Genomic DNA, 14299 nt, shown 5'->3' with positions numbered 1-14299 from the left:
GCAATATATATCATTAAATTCCTAAACATATAATACAAACAAAAACATAAGTTTCCAAAGATAATGGCTGAGCCATTTTTAAGATGCAGTTTTAGATGGACTATTCAAAAGCAAATTTTTATTTCAAAAGTTTGACAAGAATAGCAAATATAATACAATCTTGTCTTTGTTTCAGGTGTCCAAAACACCTTACTCATTTTGATGAAAAAATTGTTTTGTTTCCTCCTTTCATACTTTCTTTTGCAACTCTTTCTGTCTCTTATTTAAAGCTCCTTGCTTTTCCAAAAGCTATTAAACCCCAATCCTTCTTGTTATCACTTTAGGATTCCTGTATGTTTTAAGAGTATTCCTCGGGCTTCCCTGGTGGTGCAGTGGTTGAGAGTCCGCCTGCCGATGCAGGGGACACGGGTTCGTGCCCCGGTCTGGGAAGATCCCATATGCTGCGGAGCGGCTGGGCCCGTAAGCCATGGCTGCTGAGCCTGCGCATCCGGAGTCTGTGCTCCGCAACGGGAGAGGCCACAGCAGTGAGAGGCCCGCGTGCCACAAAAAAAAAAAAAAAAAAAAAAAGAGTATTTCTCAATTGCCAAATTTCAGAGTCTTGTTGCCCTGATCAACTCTGTCTCTATATGCCTCTCATCTCTCCTTTCCCTCGTCTAACTCAAGGGTCCAATCCAAATTATTTTTCCCTGGTAATTCCTCCTGACCAGTTAACCACTTTGTTCCGTGATCCGCTAGATTCACAGAACCCTAAATTTTTGAGAGGAAAAAAGAAATAGCATAACATACTGCGTACATGATGGATGAGACCAGAATCCTCAAGAATAACCACATGGATTCTGTTTCACATAGTCAAGTGAAAAATTGGCCAAACCATCATTAGAAATTCCTAATTCATCTATGCTCATCAAAGGGAGAAAATCTTAGTGGTAAAAAGTATCTTGTGAAAGAGAGAATTTTTATTCATCTAGATGTTGCCTCCAACAAAGGTACTGATACGTTTGTAAAATCCTATGTGGCTTTCTAACATTCTTGTCATATAATAAAAATCCTGTCCTCGTTGCTGTTCAGACCCTTTGGAAAACTAGCTATGACAAGGACTGGCTAAAAGCTCACTAGTTCATTATTCCCATTTATTCTTCCTGAAATTAAATTGGGAACAAGTTCTGGTCAATGGGTTTTGGGTGGAAGTGATGTCCATAATCTCGAGGCCTGGCCATAAAACCCCATGTCTTGACCACATTCTCTCTTACTCTTCTGTGGTGACTTTGGGCAGCCATGATTTTAAAATTATAGTTTGATAAAATTAGAAAAGTTTGGACCCCCAAGTCACCATTTAGGAGAGAGCTCCCAAGAAGGGTTCTTTGACCTCTATTGAACTAGGACACAACCAAGGAATTAATCACCATTGTATTCAGCTACTGAGATTTCAGGGTTTATTTTTCAAATAAACCTAGTGTAAATAAATATACTCTGTGACTCAGCATAGTCTAAACAATGATTAATTTAGAAATGGGGGCCATTCCATGCAAGAAAACTATATGGCTTTTTTCTCAGATGACATAGGCAATCTGAGATTCAAATACGTGTTTAGCAGAAGGCCTTTTCCTACCAGAAAAAAACCCTATAGAGTGGTGTCTTCAATGTGATCAAGTTCTCACTATGCCACTTCTCTGCTTAAAATCCCCTAAGGACTACCCATTGTTTAGCATTTAAGGTCCTTCCAAACTGACCTATAAATATGAGGTTTGAAAGGATTCAATATTTATAAAGTACCACGCCTGGTGCTTGATAATACACAGTCAAACAAATTTCCTTTCCCTTCCTTTTTCTGTTTCATTTATCCTGAAAAGTTCTAGATTATTAAGTGGACAAATATATGATGAAGTTTGGTTGGGGGGGGGGAAGAGAGGAAGAAGAAGAAAAGGAAGAGAAAGAAGGGAAGTTGGGCTGGAGGTCAGAAAATGGGAGGAGAAAGTGAGAGTACACCTTATCCCTACCTTATTCTCATATCCACCCTTCCCTTCTCCATTCAGTGCCCTCAAATAAAGTAGGAAGGAGTAGACCTGTTACTTTTTCTAAGAAGGAATTAAGTCCACCTGATTGACTTCATGATACTACAGAAGTATGCGCAACAATTTTGAAGAGATCTTAAAAGATGATGCAATGTGAAAACCACACCATTGTATCTAATTTATTAAACAAAATTAATTTTAACATTGATATTAGCCATCAATTTTCCTCTAATCTCTACTTTACTTTGACTGCGAAGACTACTGTTCATTTCAGCTTGCTTTCTTTTCATAAATTAACATTAAAAATCAGTAGATTTTAATCCATGGTATAATTTTATCCAGTGTATTTTATTTTAAGAACATATCTTTGATACTAACCTTGGTTTCTGTGATTTTCTTTTGGATTGCATCCATTGTGTAGGGACCCTCCTTCCATGACTCAAGCTTGGCTCTGGCCTGCCCCAAGACCTGCTGAGCTTCTTCCTTAGCTTCCAGCCATTGTGTTGAATCTTTTAACATTTCATTCAACTGTTGCCTCCGGTTCTGAAGGTGTTCCTGTACTTCATCCCACTGACTCTGAATTCTTTCAACTGGAAAAGAAGGAAAAATGAATACATGGGAGTAAATGTTACTCTGGAGAAGACATTTGAAATTTAACACCCAAATATTATCTCACATTTTATATTACTTATAAAAGAAATTGCTCATTGTGTTACAGCTAGAATGATGGACAATGGAATTTCTTACTTTTTTCAAAGGCAAACATAAGTTTTTGTTAAACCAACTTCCTGAAGGTGATCTAGAACATCAATAGTACATGTGAAAATTTAACTGTGTCTATTCCTCTTTTTTTAGTTTTAAAAGCAGGATAAAACATTTATTAACATAGTACATTAACACAGTTGTATAACTGAATGCAAGACCTTTTCACATAATATCCCCTAAAGCATCTCAAGCACTACATGTCTAAAACAGAACCTATAGAAAAGGAACTATTTCTTTCTAAAAAAAGAGCCTGTTACTTATTCTCTCTTCCTCAGTCACTGTGCCAACACGTTGACTAACCTGATTTTTCTCACTTCCTAACTGCAAATGTCATAACCATTTACTCAGCCCCAAGTAGGACATATCTAAATCATATGCCTTCTTCTCCTTTTCATCCACACAAACAGGTTCCCCTGAATCTACCTTTTCATGCTCTTCCTAGTGATGTAGTTCACATCTTAATTTCCATTTTTTACCAAGGATGTTCCCGCAATCTTTAAACTACTCTTTTTTTTGAATTGTAGTTTATTTTTTTATAGAGCAGGTTCTTATGCATTTTATATATATTAGTGTATATATGTCAATCCCAATCTCCCAATTCATCACACCATCACCACTCCCCTCCCCACCACTTTCCCTGCTTGGTGTCCATATGTTTGTTCTCTACATCTGTGTCTCTATTTCTGCCCGACAAACCGGTTCAACTGTACCATTTTTCTAGGTTCCACACAAATGCATTAATATACGATATTTGTTTTTCTCTTTCTGACTTACTTCACTCTGTATGACAGTCTCTAGAAGCATCCACGTCTCTACAAATGACCCAGTTCGTTCCTTTCCATGGCTGAGTAATATTCCATTGTATACATGTACCACATCTTCTTTATCCACTCATCTGTTGATGGGCAATGAGGTTGCTTCCATAACCTGGCTATTGTAAATAGTGCTGAAATGAACATTGGGGTGCATGTGTCTTCTTGAATTACGTTTTTTTCTGGGTATATACCCAGTAGTGGGATTGCTGGGTCATATGATAATTCTATTTTTAGTTTTTTAAGGAACCTCCATACTGTTCTCCATAGTGGCTGTATCAATTCACATTCCCACCAATAGTGCCAGGAGGGTTCCCTTTTCTCCATACCCTCTCCAGCATTTGTTGTTTGTAGATTTTCTGATGATGCCCATTCTAACTGGTGATGTTGAGCAGCTTTTCATGTGCTTCTTAGCCATCTCTATGTCTTCTTTGGAGAAATGTCTACTTAGGCCTTCTGCTCATTTTTGGATTGGGTTTTTTTTTAATATTGAGCTGCATGAGCTGTTTGTATATTTTGGAAATTAATCCTTTGTCTGTTGATTCATTTGCAAATATTTTCTCCCATTCTGAGGGTTGTCTTTTCGTCTTGTTTGTAGTTTCCTTTGCATTGCAAAAGCTCTTAAGTTTCATTAGGTCCCATTTGTTTATTTTTGTTTTTATTTCCATTACTCTAGGAGGTGGATCAAAAAAGATCTTGCTGTGATTTAGGTCAAAGAGTGTTCTTCCTATGTTTTCCTCTAAGAGTATTATAGTGCCCAGTCTTACATTTAGGTTTCTAATGCCTTTTGAGCTTATTTTTGTGAATGGTGTGAGGGAGTGTTCTACTTTCATTCTTTTAAATGTAGCGGTCCAGTTTTGCCAGCACCACTTATTGAAGAGGCTGTCTTTTCTCCATTGTGTATTCTTGCCTCCTTTGTCATAGATTAGTTGACCATAGGTGTGTGGGGTTATCTCTGGGCTTTCTATCCTGTTCTATTGATCTATATTTCTGTTTCTGTGCCAGTAACATATTGTCTTGATTACTGTAGCTTTGTAGTATAGCCTTAAGTCAGGCAGTCTGATTCCTCCAGTTCCGTTTTCTTCCCCTCAAGACTGTTTTGGCTATTCGGGGTCTTTTGTGTCTCCATACAAATTTTAAGATTTTTTGTTTTAGTTCTGTAAAAAATGCCATTGGTATTTTGATAGGGATTGCATTGAATATGTAGATTGCTTTCGGTAGTATAGTCATTTTCACAATATTGATAATTCCAATCCCAGAACATGGTCTATCTCTCCATCTGTTTGTATCATCTTTAATTTCTTTCATCAGTGTCTTATAGTTTTCTGCATACAGGGCTTTTGTCTCCCTAGGTAGGTTTATTCCTAGATATTTTATTCTTTTTGTTGCAACGGTAAATGGGAGTGTTTTCTTAATTTCTCTTTCAGAATTCTTATAATTATTGTATAGGAATGCAAGAGATATCTGTGCATTAATTTTGTATCCTGCAACTTTACCAAATGCATTGATTAGTTCTAGTAGTTTTCTGGTGGCATCTTTATGATTTTCTATGTATAGTATCATGTCATCTGCAAACACTGACAGTTTTACTTCTTCTTTTCCAATTTGTATTCCTTTTATTTCTTTTCCTTCTCTGATTGCTCTGGCTAGCACTTCCAAAATTATGTGGAATAACAGTGGCGAGAGTGGACATTCTTGTGTTGTTCCTGATCTTAGAGGAAATGCTTTCAGGTTTTCACCATTGAGAATGATGTTTGCTGTGGGTTTGTCATATATGGCTTTTATTATGTTGAAGTAGGTTTGTTCTATGCCTACTTTCTGGAGAGTTTTTATCATAAATGGGTGCTGAATTTTGTCAAAAGCTTTTTCTGCATCTATTGAGATGATGATATGGTTTTTATTTTTCAATTTGTTAATATGGTGTATCACATTGATTGATTTGCATATATTGAAGAATCCTTGCATCCCTGGGATAAATCCCACTTGATCATGGTGTATAATCCTTTTAATGTGTTGTTGGATTCTGTTTTCTAATAATTTCTTGAGGATTTTCACAACTATATTCATGAGTGATATTGGTCTGTAATTTTCTTTTTTGTAGTATCTTGTCTGGTTTTGGTATCAGGGTGATGGTGGCCTCACAGAATGAGTTTGGGAGTGTTCCTCCCTCTGCAATTCTTTGGAAGAGTTTGAGAAGGATGGGTGTTACCTCTTCTCTAAATGTTTGACAGAATTCACCTGTGAAGCCATCTGGTGCTGGACTTTTGTTTGTTGGAAGATTTTTAATCACAGTTTCAATTTCATTACTTGTGATTGGTCTGTTCATATTTTCTATTTCTTCCTGGTTCAGTCTTGGAAGGTTATACCTTTCTAAGAATTTGTCCATTTCTTCCAGGTTGTCCATTTTATTGGCATGGAGTTGCTTATAATAGTCTCTTAGGATGCTTTGTATTTCTGTGGTGTCCTTTGTAACTTCTTTTTCATTTCTTTTTATGGATTTGAGTCCTCTCCCTCTTTTTCTTGATGAGTCTGGGTAATGTTTTATCTGTTTTGGTTATCTTGGCAAAGAACTCGCTTTTAGTTTTATTGATCTTTGCTACTGTTTTCTTTGTTTCTATTTCATTTATTTCTGTTGTGATCTTTATGATTTCTTTCCTTCTACTAACTTCAGTTTTTCTTTGTTCTTCTTTCTCTAGTTCCTTTAGGTGTGAGGTTAGATTGTTTATTTGAGATTTTTCTTGTTTCTTGCGGTAGGCTTATATTGCTATAAACTTCCCTCTCAGAACTGCTTTTGCTGCATCCTATACGTTTTGGATCATCGTGTTTTCGTTGTCATTTGTCTCTAGGTATTTTTTGATTTCCTCTTTGGTTTCTTCAGTGATCTCTGGGTTATTTAGTAACATATTGTTTAGCCTCCATGTGTTTGTGTTTTTTACGTTTTTTTTCCCCAATAATTCATTTCTACTCTCACAGCACTGTGGTCAGAAAAGATGCTTAATATAATTTCAATTTTCTTAAATTTACTGTGGCTTGATTTGTGACCCAAGATGTGCTCTATCTTGGAGAATGTTCCATGTGCACTTGAGAAGAAAGTTTAATCTGCTGTTTTTGGATGGAATGTCCTATAAATATCAATTAAATCTATCTGGTCTATTGTGTCATTTAAAGCATCTGTTTCCTTAATTATATTCATTTTGGATGATCTGTCCATTGGTGTAAGTGAGGTGTTAAAGTCCCCCACCATTATTGTGTTACTGTCGATTTCCTCTTTTAGAGCTGTTAGCAGTTGCCTTATGTATTGAGGTGCTCCTATGTTGGGTGCATATATATTTATAATTGTTATATCTTCTTCTTGGATTGATCCCTTGATCATTATGTAGTGACCTTCCTTGTCTCTTATAACATTCTTTATTTTAAAGTCTATTTTATCTGATATGAGTATTGCTATTCCACCTTTCTTTTGATTTCCATTTGTGGGGAGTATCTTTTTCCAACCCATCACTTTCAGTCTGTATGTGTCCCTAGGTCTGAAGTGGGTCTCTTGTAGACAGCATATATATGGGTCTTGTTTTTGTATCCATTCAGCAACCCTGTGTCTTTTGGTTGGAGCATTTAATCCATTCACGTTTAAGGTAATTATCCACATGTATGTTCCTATTACCATTTTTTCAATTGTTATGGGTTTGCTTTTGTAGGTCCTTTTCTTCTCATGTTTCCCACTTAGATAAGTTCTTCTAGCATTTGTTGTAGAGCTGGTTTGGTGGTGCTGAATTCTCTCAGCTTTTGCTTGTTTGTAAAGCTTTTGATTTCTCCACTGAAGCTGAATGAGATCCATGCTGGGTAGAGTAATCTTGGTTGTAGGTTCTTCCCTTTCATCATTTTTAATGTATCATGCCACTCCCTTCTGGCTTGTAGAGCTTCTGCTGAGAAATCAGCTGTTAACCTTATGGGAGTTCCCTTGTATGTTATTTGTCGTTTTTCCCTTGTTGCTTTCAATTATTTTTCTTTGTCTTTAATTTTTGTCAATTTGATTACTATGTGTCTCGGTGTGTTTCTCCTTGGGTTTATCCTGTATGGGACTCTCTGCGCTTCCTGGACTTGACTTGGGTGGCTATTTCCTTCTCCATGTTAGGGAAGTTTTCAACTGTAATCTCTTCAAATATTTTCTCGGGTCCTTTCTCTCTCTCTTCTCCTTCTGGGACTCCTATAATGTGAATGTTGTTGCGTTTAATGTTGTCCCAGAGGTCTCTTAGGCTGTCTTTGTTTCTTTCCATTCTTTTTTCTTTATTCTGTTCCATGGCAGTAAATTCTACCATTCTGTCTTCCAGGTCACTTACCCATTCTTCTGCCTCAGTTATTCTGCTATTGATTCCTTCTAGTGTATTTTTCATTTCAGTTATTGTATTGTTCATCTCTGTTTGTTTGTTCTTTAATTCTTCTAGGTGTTCGTTCTTTAATTGTTCTAGGTGTTTGTTAAACATTTCTTGCATCTTCTCGATCTTTGCCTCCATTCTTTTTCTGAAGTCCTGGATCATCTTCACTATCATTATTCTGAATTCTTTTTCTGAAGTCCTGGATCATCTTCACTATCATTATTCTGAATTCTTTTTCTGGAAGGTTGCCTGTCTCCACTTCATTTAATTGTTTTTCTGAGGTTTTATCTTGTTCCTTCATGTGGTACATAGCCCGCTGCCTTTTCTTCTTGTCTATCTTTCTGTGAATGTATTTTTTGTTCCACAGGCTGCAGGATTGTAGTTCTTCTTGCTTCTGCTGTCTGCCCTCTCTTACTGTGTCTTTTCTTAATCTTTAGAGCCAAATATGAGTAATCTTTCCGAAAGCTCCTATAGCAGAATGCCCACATCTCCTCGCCCTTATCACTTCATTGCCCAACAGCCTGACCTCCAATACCATCACTGACATTTCATTCTTTGTAGGCTTTGTGTTGTCATAAAGTTTGCTTTGCCATCTAAGTGGTAGGCTAGATACACTAAGGAATTGAGGCTCCCCTGCCCAGTCTCCCACCACCTTACCTCCCAGGAACAGCCTGTAACCAATGACTGATGGTAGTCATTAGGGTATGAATATTCTAGCACGCTTTTGCTATGGGAGATATCTGTGAGGTATGTGATTTATAAGGGTTCCAGAGTTCTCCCAGTGGGATAAAGCTCTAGTGGGTCATGGTGGTAAACTGCTTGATTATGTACCATCCTTTACTGGTTGTCTTGCCTTACCTGTCTCACTTTCTCATTCCCCTATTGATATTTCTCTCAACTCCCAAATAAACCACTTGCTCTCAAAACTTTTTTTCTGCAGCAATCCAAGACCAGATAGGCACATTGGAAACTTCTTGTAACAATGACAGTTATATTCTGTAAGTAGGACAGGCTTACATCGAGGCTATTTTCTGGTATCACTGTGAGTCAAAGATGGAGATTCCCTATAGATTTTGCTCTGGAATACTTTATTTTAGAATATTAAAAATAAATATAACAAGATGGCTTTTTCTTTTCTTTGAGCACCACATAATCTTCATTTTAAGCTGATTTCATAAAATGGAAATAATGCCATAGAAAACAGGAAATAAAACCACCACTTACTTTACTCCTTAAGCAGGAAATCTGACAGACATTCTAGATTTTTCCCTAAGCCTCACCAAACACCATATATAATTGGTTACTAAGTTTTCTCATACAGAACTCCTTTCTTCTTTCCACACGTTTCCACAGCAAAGCTCCAACATTTTCTGTCTACATGTTTGCAATAGACTGTACATAGTTCCTCTGCCTCAAGTCTCCACTTTGCAATTTAACTTCTACATTGTAGACATAGTAATAACTAATATAAATCTGATCACCCCACTCTCTCATTTAAACCCTTCAATGTCTCCCCACGGTCCTCTGGAATATCTTAGCTTGATATACATATTACTCTGTGATCTGGCCTGGATAATCTGAGAGATTTATTGACAAAGGAACAAATTATAAGATAATCAGAGTGTAGAAAAATCACCAAATTTAATATAAGAAACTAGGCCTTGCAGCAGTGGAGCTGTTAGTACATCTAGGCCCAAGAAATCAGGGGAGGGAGAAGTGGCCAGAAGCTGAGAATCATGAGGAGAAACCAACTTGAGAAGAACAGTAACCTTTTATCAAGGGACAGAGTCAGCCTGAAGCAAATTCACAGGTAGGGAACTAGAAGAATAAATACCCTGACCTCTCTGCCCTCTCTCTTCAATTTCCTACCAGGGTTCCCCAGTGGCTAAACCAATTGGAAGCCAGAGGGCATGGGAGACCAATGATGACACAGATCAACCACCCAGAGTAGAGAGCGAGGTAGAGAAGGGCAATGGACAAATAAAACGTATACGGCACAGTCTTGCGCTTTTTATTTTTAATTTTGTTTTGTTTTGTTTTTTGCAGTACACGGGCCTCTCACCGCTGCGGCCTCTCCCGTCGCACAGCACAGGCTCCGGACGCGCAGGCTCAGCGGCCATGGCCCACGGGCCCAGCCGCTCCGCGGCATGTGGGATCTTCCCGGACCGGGGCACGAACCCGTGTCCTCTGCATTGGCAGGCAGACTCTCAACCACTGCGCCACCAGGGAAGCCCCGTGCTTCTTATTTCATGACATAAGCTTAGTCTTCCTTAATTAAACCTGCTGTTGCCTCCCTAAAGTTATAAGAAGTTATGAGTTAAATAAGTACCTGAGATATTTTGTAAATAACCATCAGTACTAAACAGACCCTACAAGACTACTGATTGTGACATGAATTAAAGAATGTGGTACCTAGAATAGGTAAAACCAAGTAAGTGACATTCATTACAGGTATTGTTTTTATCAGTTTCATTTTGGTTTGGGTGTTTGCTATGCATTGCAAATCCAGTCAACATATCATCTTCCAACTTTGGTTAACATGTCAACCTGTTTAAATGTCAATAACTCCTTATAATCTTTGAGCACCATTTTTTTTTCTTGTTGCATTGCTGTTGTTCACCCACTGGGTAGTATAGCACTTATTATAGTTGAGATCTACAATTATTAGTCTATTTAATCTTTAGTTTACAAAACTACTAGTGTAAATGCTATTATAAAAAAAGCTATTTAAAATATTAGTAAAAGAGTCTTTAAGTGTTCTGGAATATTTTCTTATCAATCATAGAAACAACTAATAACACAATTACAAACCATTTTCCAACTTATCCCAGCAGGCTACTTTATTATGCATAGCTGGCACCTCTTCTTTTTCTTGGCCTATTGTCATATACGTATTACATGTATTTGCAAATAATGAAATTGACTTTCCTCTAAAAGCCGATGATTACAATTTGCCTTAATCAGCCTTAATTAGTGACATTTTACTACGCTATCAAAATGTTTAGAACGCCTAGTATTTTTGACAAAAACATGGTAAGCCATTTGCATTCATGCCAGTGAATATTTTCTACATCCTAAATTCATTTCAATAGGGTAGACATAATCTATATTTTTAGGTCATCACTTGATATGAGAAAGAAGTAGTTTCTCCTATCATGTGGGTAGATATTTCTTAATTGTGGAAAAAGGAGGAAACTTTTATAGCCTATAACATTATTTTAGACAAACATACCATTTGAATGCCTGTTCAATCACAGCAATGGAGGTTTTCATCCCAAAGGGGTCATGTGTGTACAATTTAGCAAGAGAAAATGATTTACTGGGTGTGTGTCCCACTAAAGATGTGCTTTCTCATCCTTGACCTTCAACTGTACTTGATCATGAGATAATACTTAACGAAATAGATTTATAGTTATAGACTCACTCAACAATCTAGCTACCCCTCCATTCACACCTATCTATCCATCCTGCCAGTTACCATTTTATTTACCAGCTACTGGATACCAGGCATTAGGCCAAGCACTGGGGGAACAAAGGAGTCTAAGACAGATTCCCTGGCTTCTGGTTGGTTGGTACCTGTTAGATGGAAGTGTTATTTACCATCTACTCGAGGAATGAAGATCAACAGTTCTAAGGAAAAGATAATGAGTTCAATCCTACACCTATTCAGTGAAAAGTTTTGAGGATCTTTCACATAGGACTATCATTTTAGTCAGCTGGACTTGAAGGTGCTATGGTATAGCTGCATATTTTGGAAGACAGAGAAATCCAAGATTAGAAATCACTGGAGAGAAGTAAAAACTGAAGCCAGTAAGAGGAACACATTCTCATTGGTATGGGGTATAGACTGAGCAAAAGAGGGTTAAAGATGGAGTCTTGAAAAATATAACACATAAACACAGAATACAGCGTCAATAGTCAATAAGATGGATGAATGGGTAGAGAGGCAGGAGGATCACTTGGAAAGTGCCCTTCCATAGAAATGTGGATAAGAGAAAATTTCACAAACACAAGTGTGGTTAACATTTTAAATACCATAGATGTCACAAGAGCTAATAAAAATCATAATAAAACATTATTTGAATACCCACTCTGCTCAAGGCACTGTTCTAAGCTCTTTACCTGTATTAACTCATTTAATCATCATGAAAATCTTATGAGGTAGGTATAATTGCTTGTGTTGTTATTGTTGTTGCTGTTCTCCTCATTTAACAGATGAAGAAATAGGGACCATGTTAAAGAACTGGCCTAAGGTCATACAGATAGTGAGTGGAAGAGCCAACACTTAGACCCAAGCAGTCAGATTTCCCAAAGCCCATGCCGAAAGTATCCACTGGCTTTGACCACAAGAAACTTCCTGAAGACCATATAGCTAAAGAGTGGTAGAAATCTTACTGTAGAGAACTGACAAGTCAATCAGCCAATGATGGATGAGAGGGGGGAGATAATTGCCCCTTGTTGGTGACAACTGTCAGGTGCATTTTTCACTATCTCCTACACTTCATTCATTGGGGCTGCCCTCTAGCTGCCCACAGCAATAACCTGCTCAGTATAACTGGCTCAATTATTCGCTTCTTTCCTTTACACATTTCACTGTCCTACTCCCCTACTGGTACTTCCAGGGACCACCACACAAGTAAATCATCATTACTTAAATCATTGTTTCAAGGTCAGCTTCTGGGGAAACCTAGTCTAAGTTAGAATTGTATTCATTTAAAAAATTTCTCAGGGCACAGCTCAGTGCTTGGCACTTGGTATACTTTTGATAACTGCTAAATGAATTGTCCATGTATACTGTTTCAAATATCCATGTTTCCTTTTTAGAAAGATGTAAAAATACTACTTTCAAAGTTAACCCCTAGCCAGGACTTTGAATCTTTCTTCTCTAAAAGCAATAACCGTCTCTTTATTGAATTTCAGGTCTATATAATTTGAACACTGGATTAAGTCTTTCACATTTCCCTCTTTTTTTTCTTTGACATTTTATTTTATTTTATTTCTTTTGCGGTACGTGGGCCTCTCACTGTTGTGGCCTCTCCCATTGCGGAGCACAGGCTCCGGACGCGCAGGCTCAGCGGCCATGGCTCACGGGCCTAGTCGCTCCGCGGCACGTGGGATGTTCCTGGACTGGGGTACGAACCCCTGTCCCCTGCATCGGCAGGTGGACTCTCAACCACTGCGCCACCAGGGCAGCCCGACATTTTAATTTTTTAATCTTTTTTTTTAAACATCTTTATTGGAGTATAATTGCTTTACAATGTTGTGTTACTTTCTGCTGTATAACAAAGTGAATCAGCTATAATGTACACATATATACCCATATACCCTGCCTCTTGTGTCTCCCTCCCACCCTCCCTATTCCACCCCACTAGGTGGTCACAAAGCAACGAGCTGATCTCCCTGTGCTATGTGACTGCTTCCCACTAGCTACCTATTTTACATTTGGTACTGCATATATGTCCATGTCACTCTCTCATTTCGTCCTAGCTTATACTTCCCCCCACCACCCGTGTCCTCAAGTCTATTTTCTAAATCTGTGTCTTTATTCCTCTCTTGCCCCTAAGTTCTCCAAAACCTTTTTTTTTTAGATTCCATATATATGTGTTAGCATACAGTGTTTGTTTTTCTCTTCCTGACTTACTTCACTCTGTATGATTGACTCTACATCCATCCACTTCACTACAAATATCTCAATTTCATTTCTTTTTATGGCTGAGTAATATTCCACTGTATATATGTGCCACATCTTCTTAATCCATTCATCTGTCGACGGACACTTAGGTTGCTTCCATGTCCTGGCTACTCTAAATATAGCTGCAATGAACATCGTGGTACATGACTCTTTTTGAATTACGGATTTCTCAGGGTATATGCCCAGTAATGGGATTGCTGGGTCATACGGTAGTTCTATTTTTAGTTTTCTAAGGAGTCTCCATACTGTTCTCCATAGTGGCTGTGTCAGTTTATATTCCCACCAACAGTGCAAGAGGGTTTCCTTTTCTCCACACCCTCGCCAGCATTTATTGTTTGTAGACTTTTTGATGTTGCCCATTCTGACGGGTGTGAGGTGATACCTCATTGTAGTTTTGATTTGCATTTCTCTAATAATTAGTGATGTTGGGCATTCTTTCACGTGTTTGTTGCCAATCTGTATATCTTCTTTGGAGAATGTCTATCTAGATCTTCTGCCCATTTTTGGATTGGATTGTTTATTTTTTTGATATTGAGCTGCATGAGCTTCTTGTATATTTTGAAGATTAATCTTTTGTCAGTTGCTTCATTTGCAGATATTTTCTCCCACTCTGCGGGTGGTATTTTCATCTTGTTTGTGGTTTCC

The 14299-nt window shown here is 37.8% G+C and overlaps 1 protein-coding gene across 19 annotated transcripts in view; it reads right to left on the bottom strand.

Annotated features, from left to right (window-relative positions):
• The window catches only part of DMD (dystrophin), a 2843071-nt gene that overhangs the window by 558218 nt on the left and 2270554 nt on the right, over positions 1–14299 (bottom strand). For all 19 annotated transcript variants that reach the window (XM_079909736.1, XM_079909735.1, XM_079909718.1 and 16 more), the window contains one exon: positions 2391–2602. In XM_079909736.1, coding sequence (XP_079765862.1) covers positions 2391–2602 — 212 coding nt within the window. The remainder of the gene's footprint in view (positions 1–2390; positions 2603–14299) is intronic.

This window comes from Stenella coeruleoalba, assembly GCF_951394435.1.
Source record: "Stenella coeruleoalba genome assembly, chromosome: X".
Lineage (NCBI taxonomy): Eukaryota > Metazoa > Chordata > Mammalia > Artiodactyla > Delphinidae > Stenella > Stenella coeruleoalba.
This window is presented reverse-complemented; position numbering and strand designations above follow the sequence as displayed.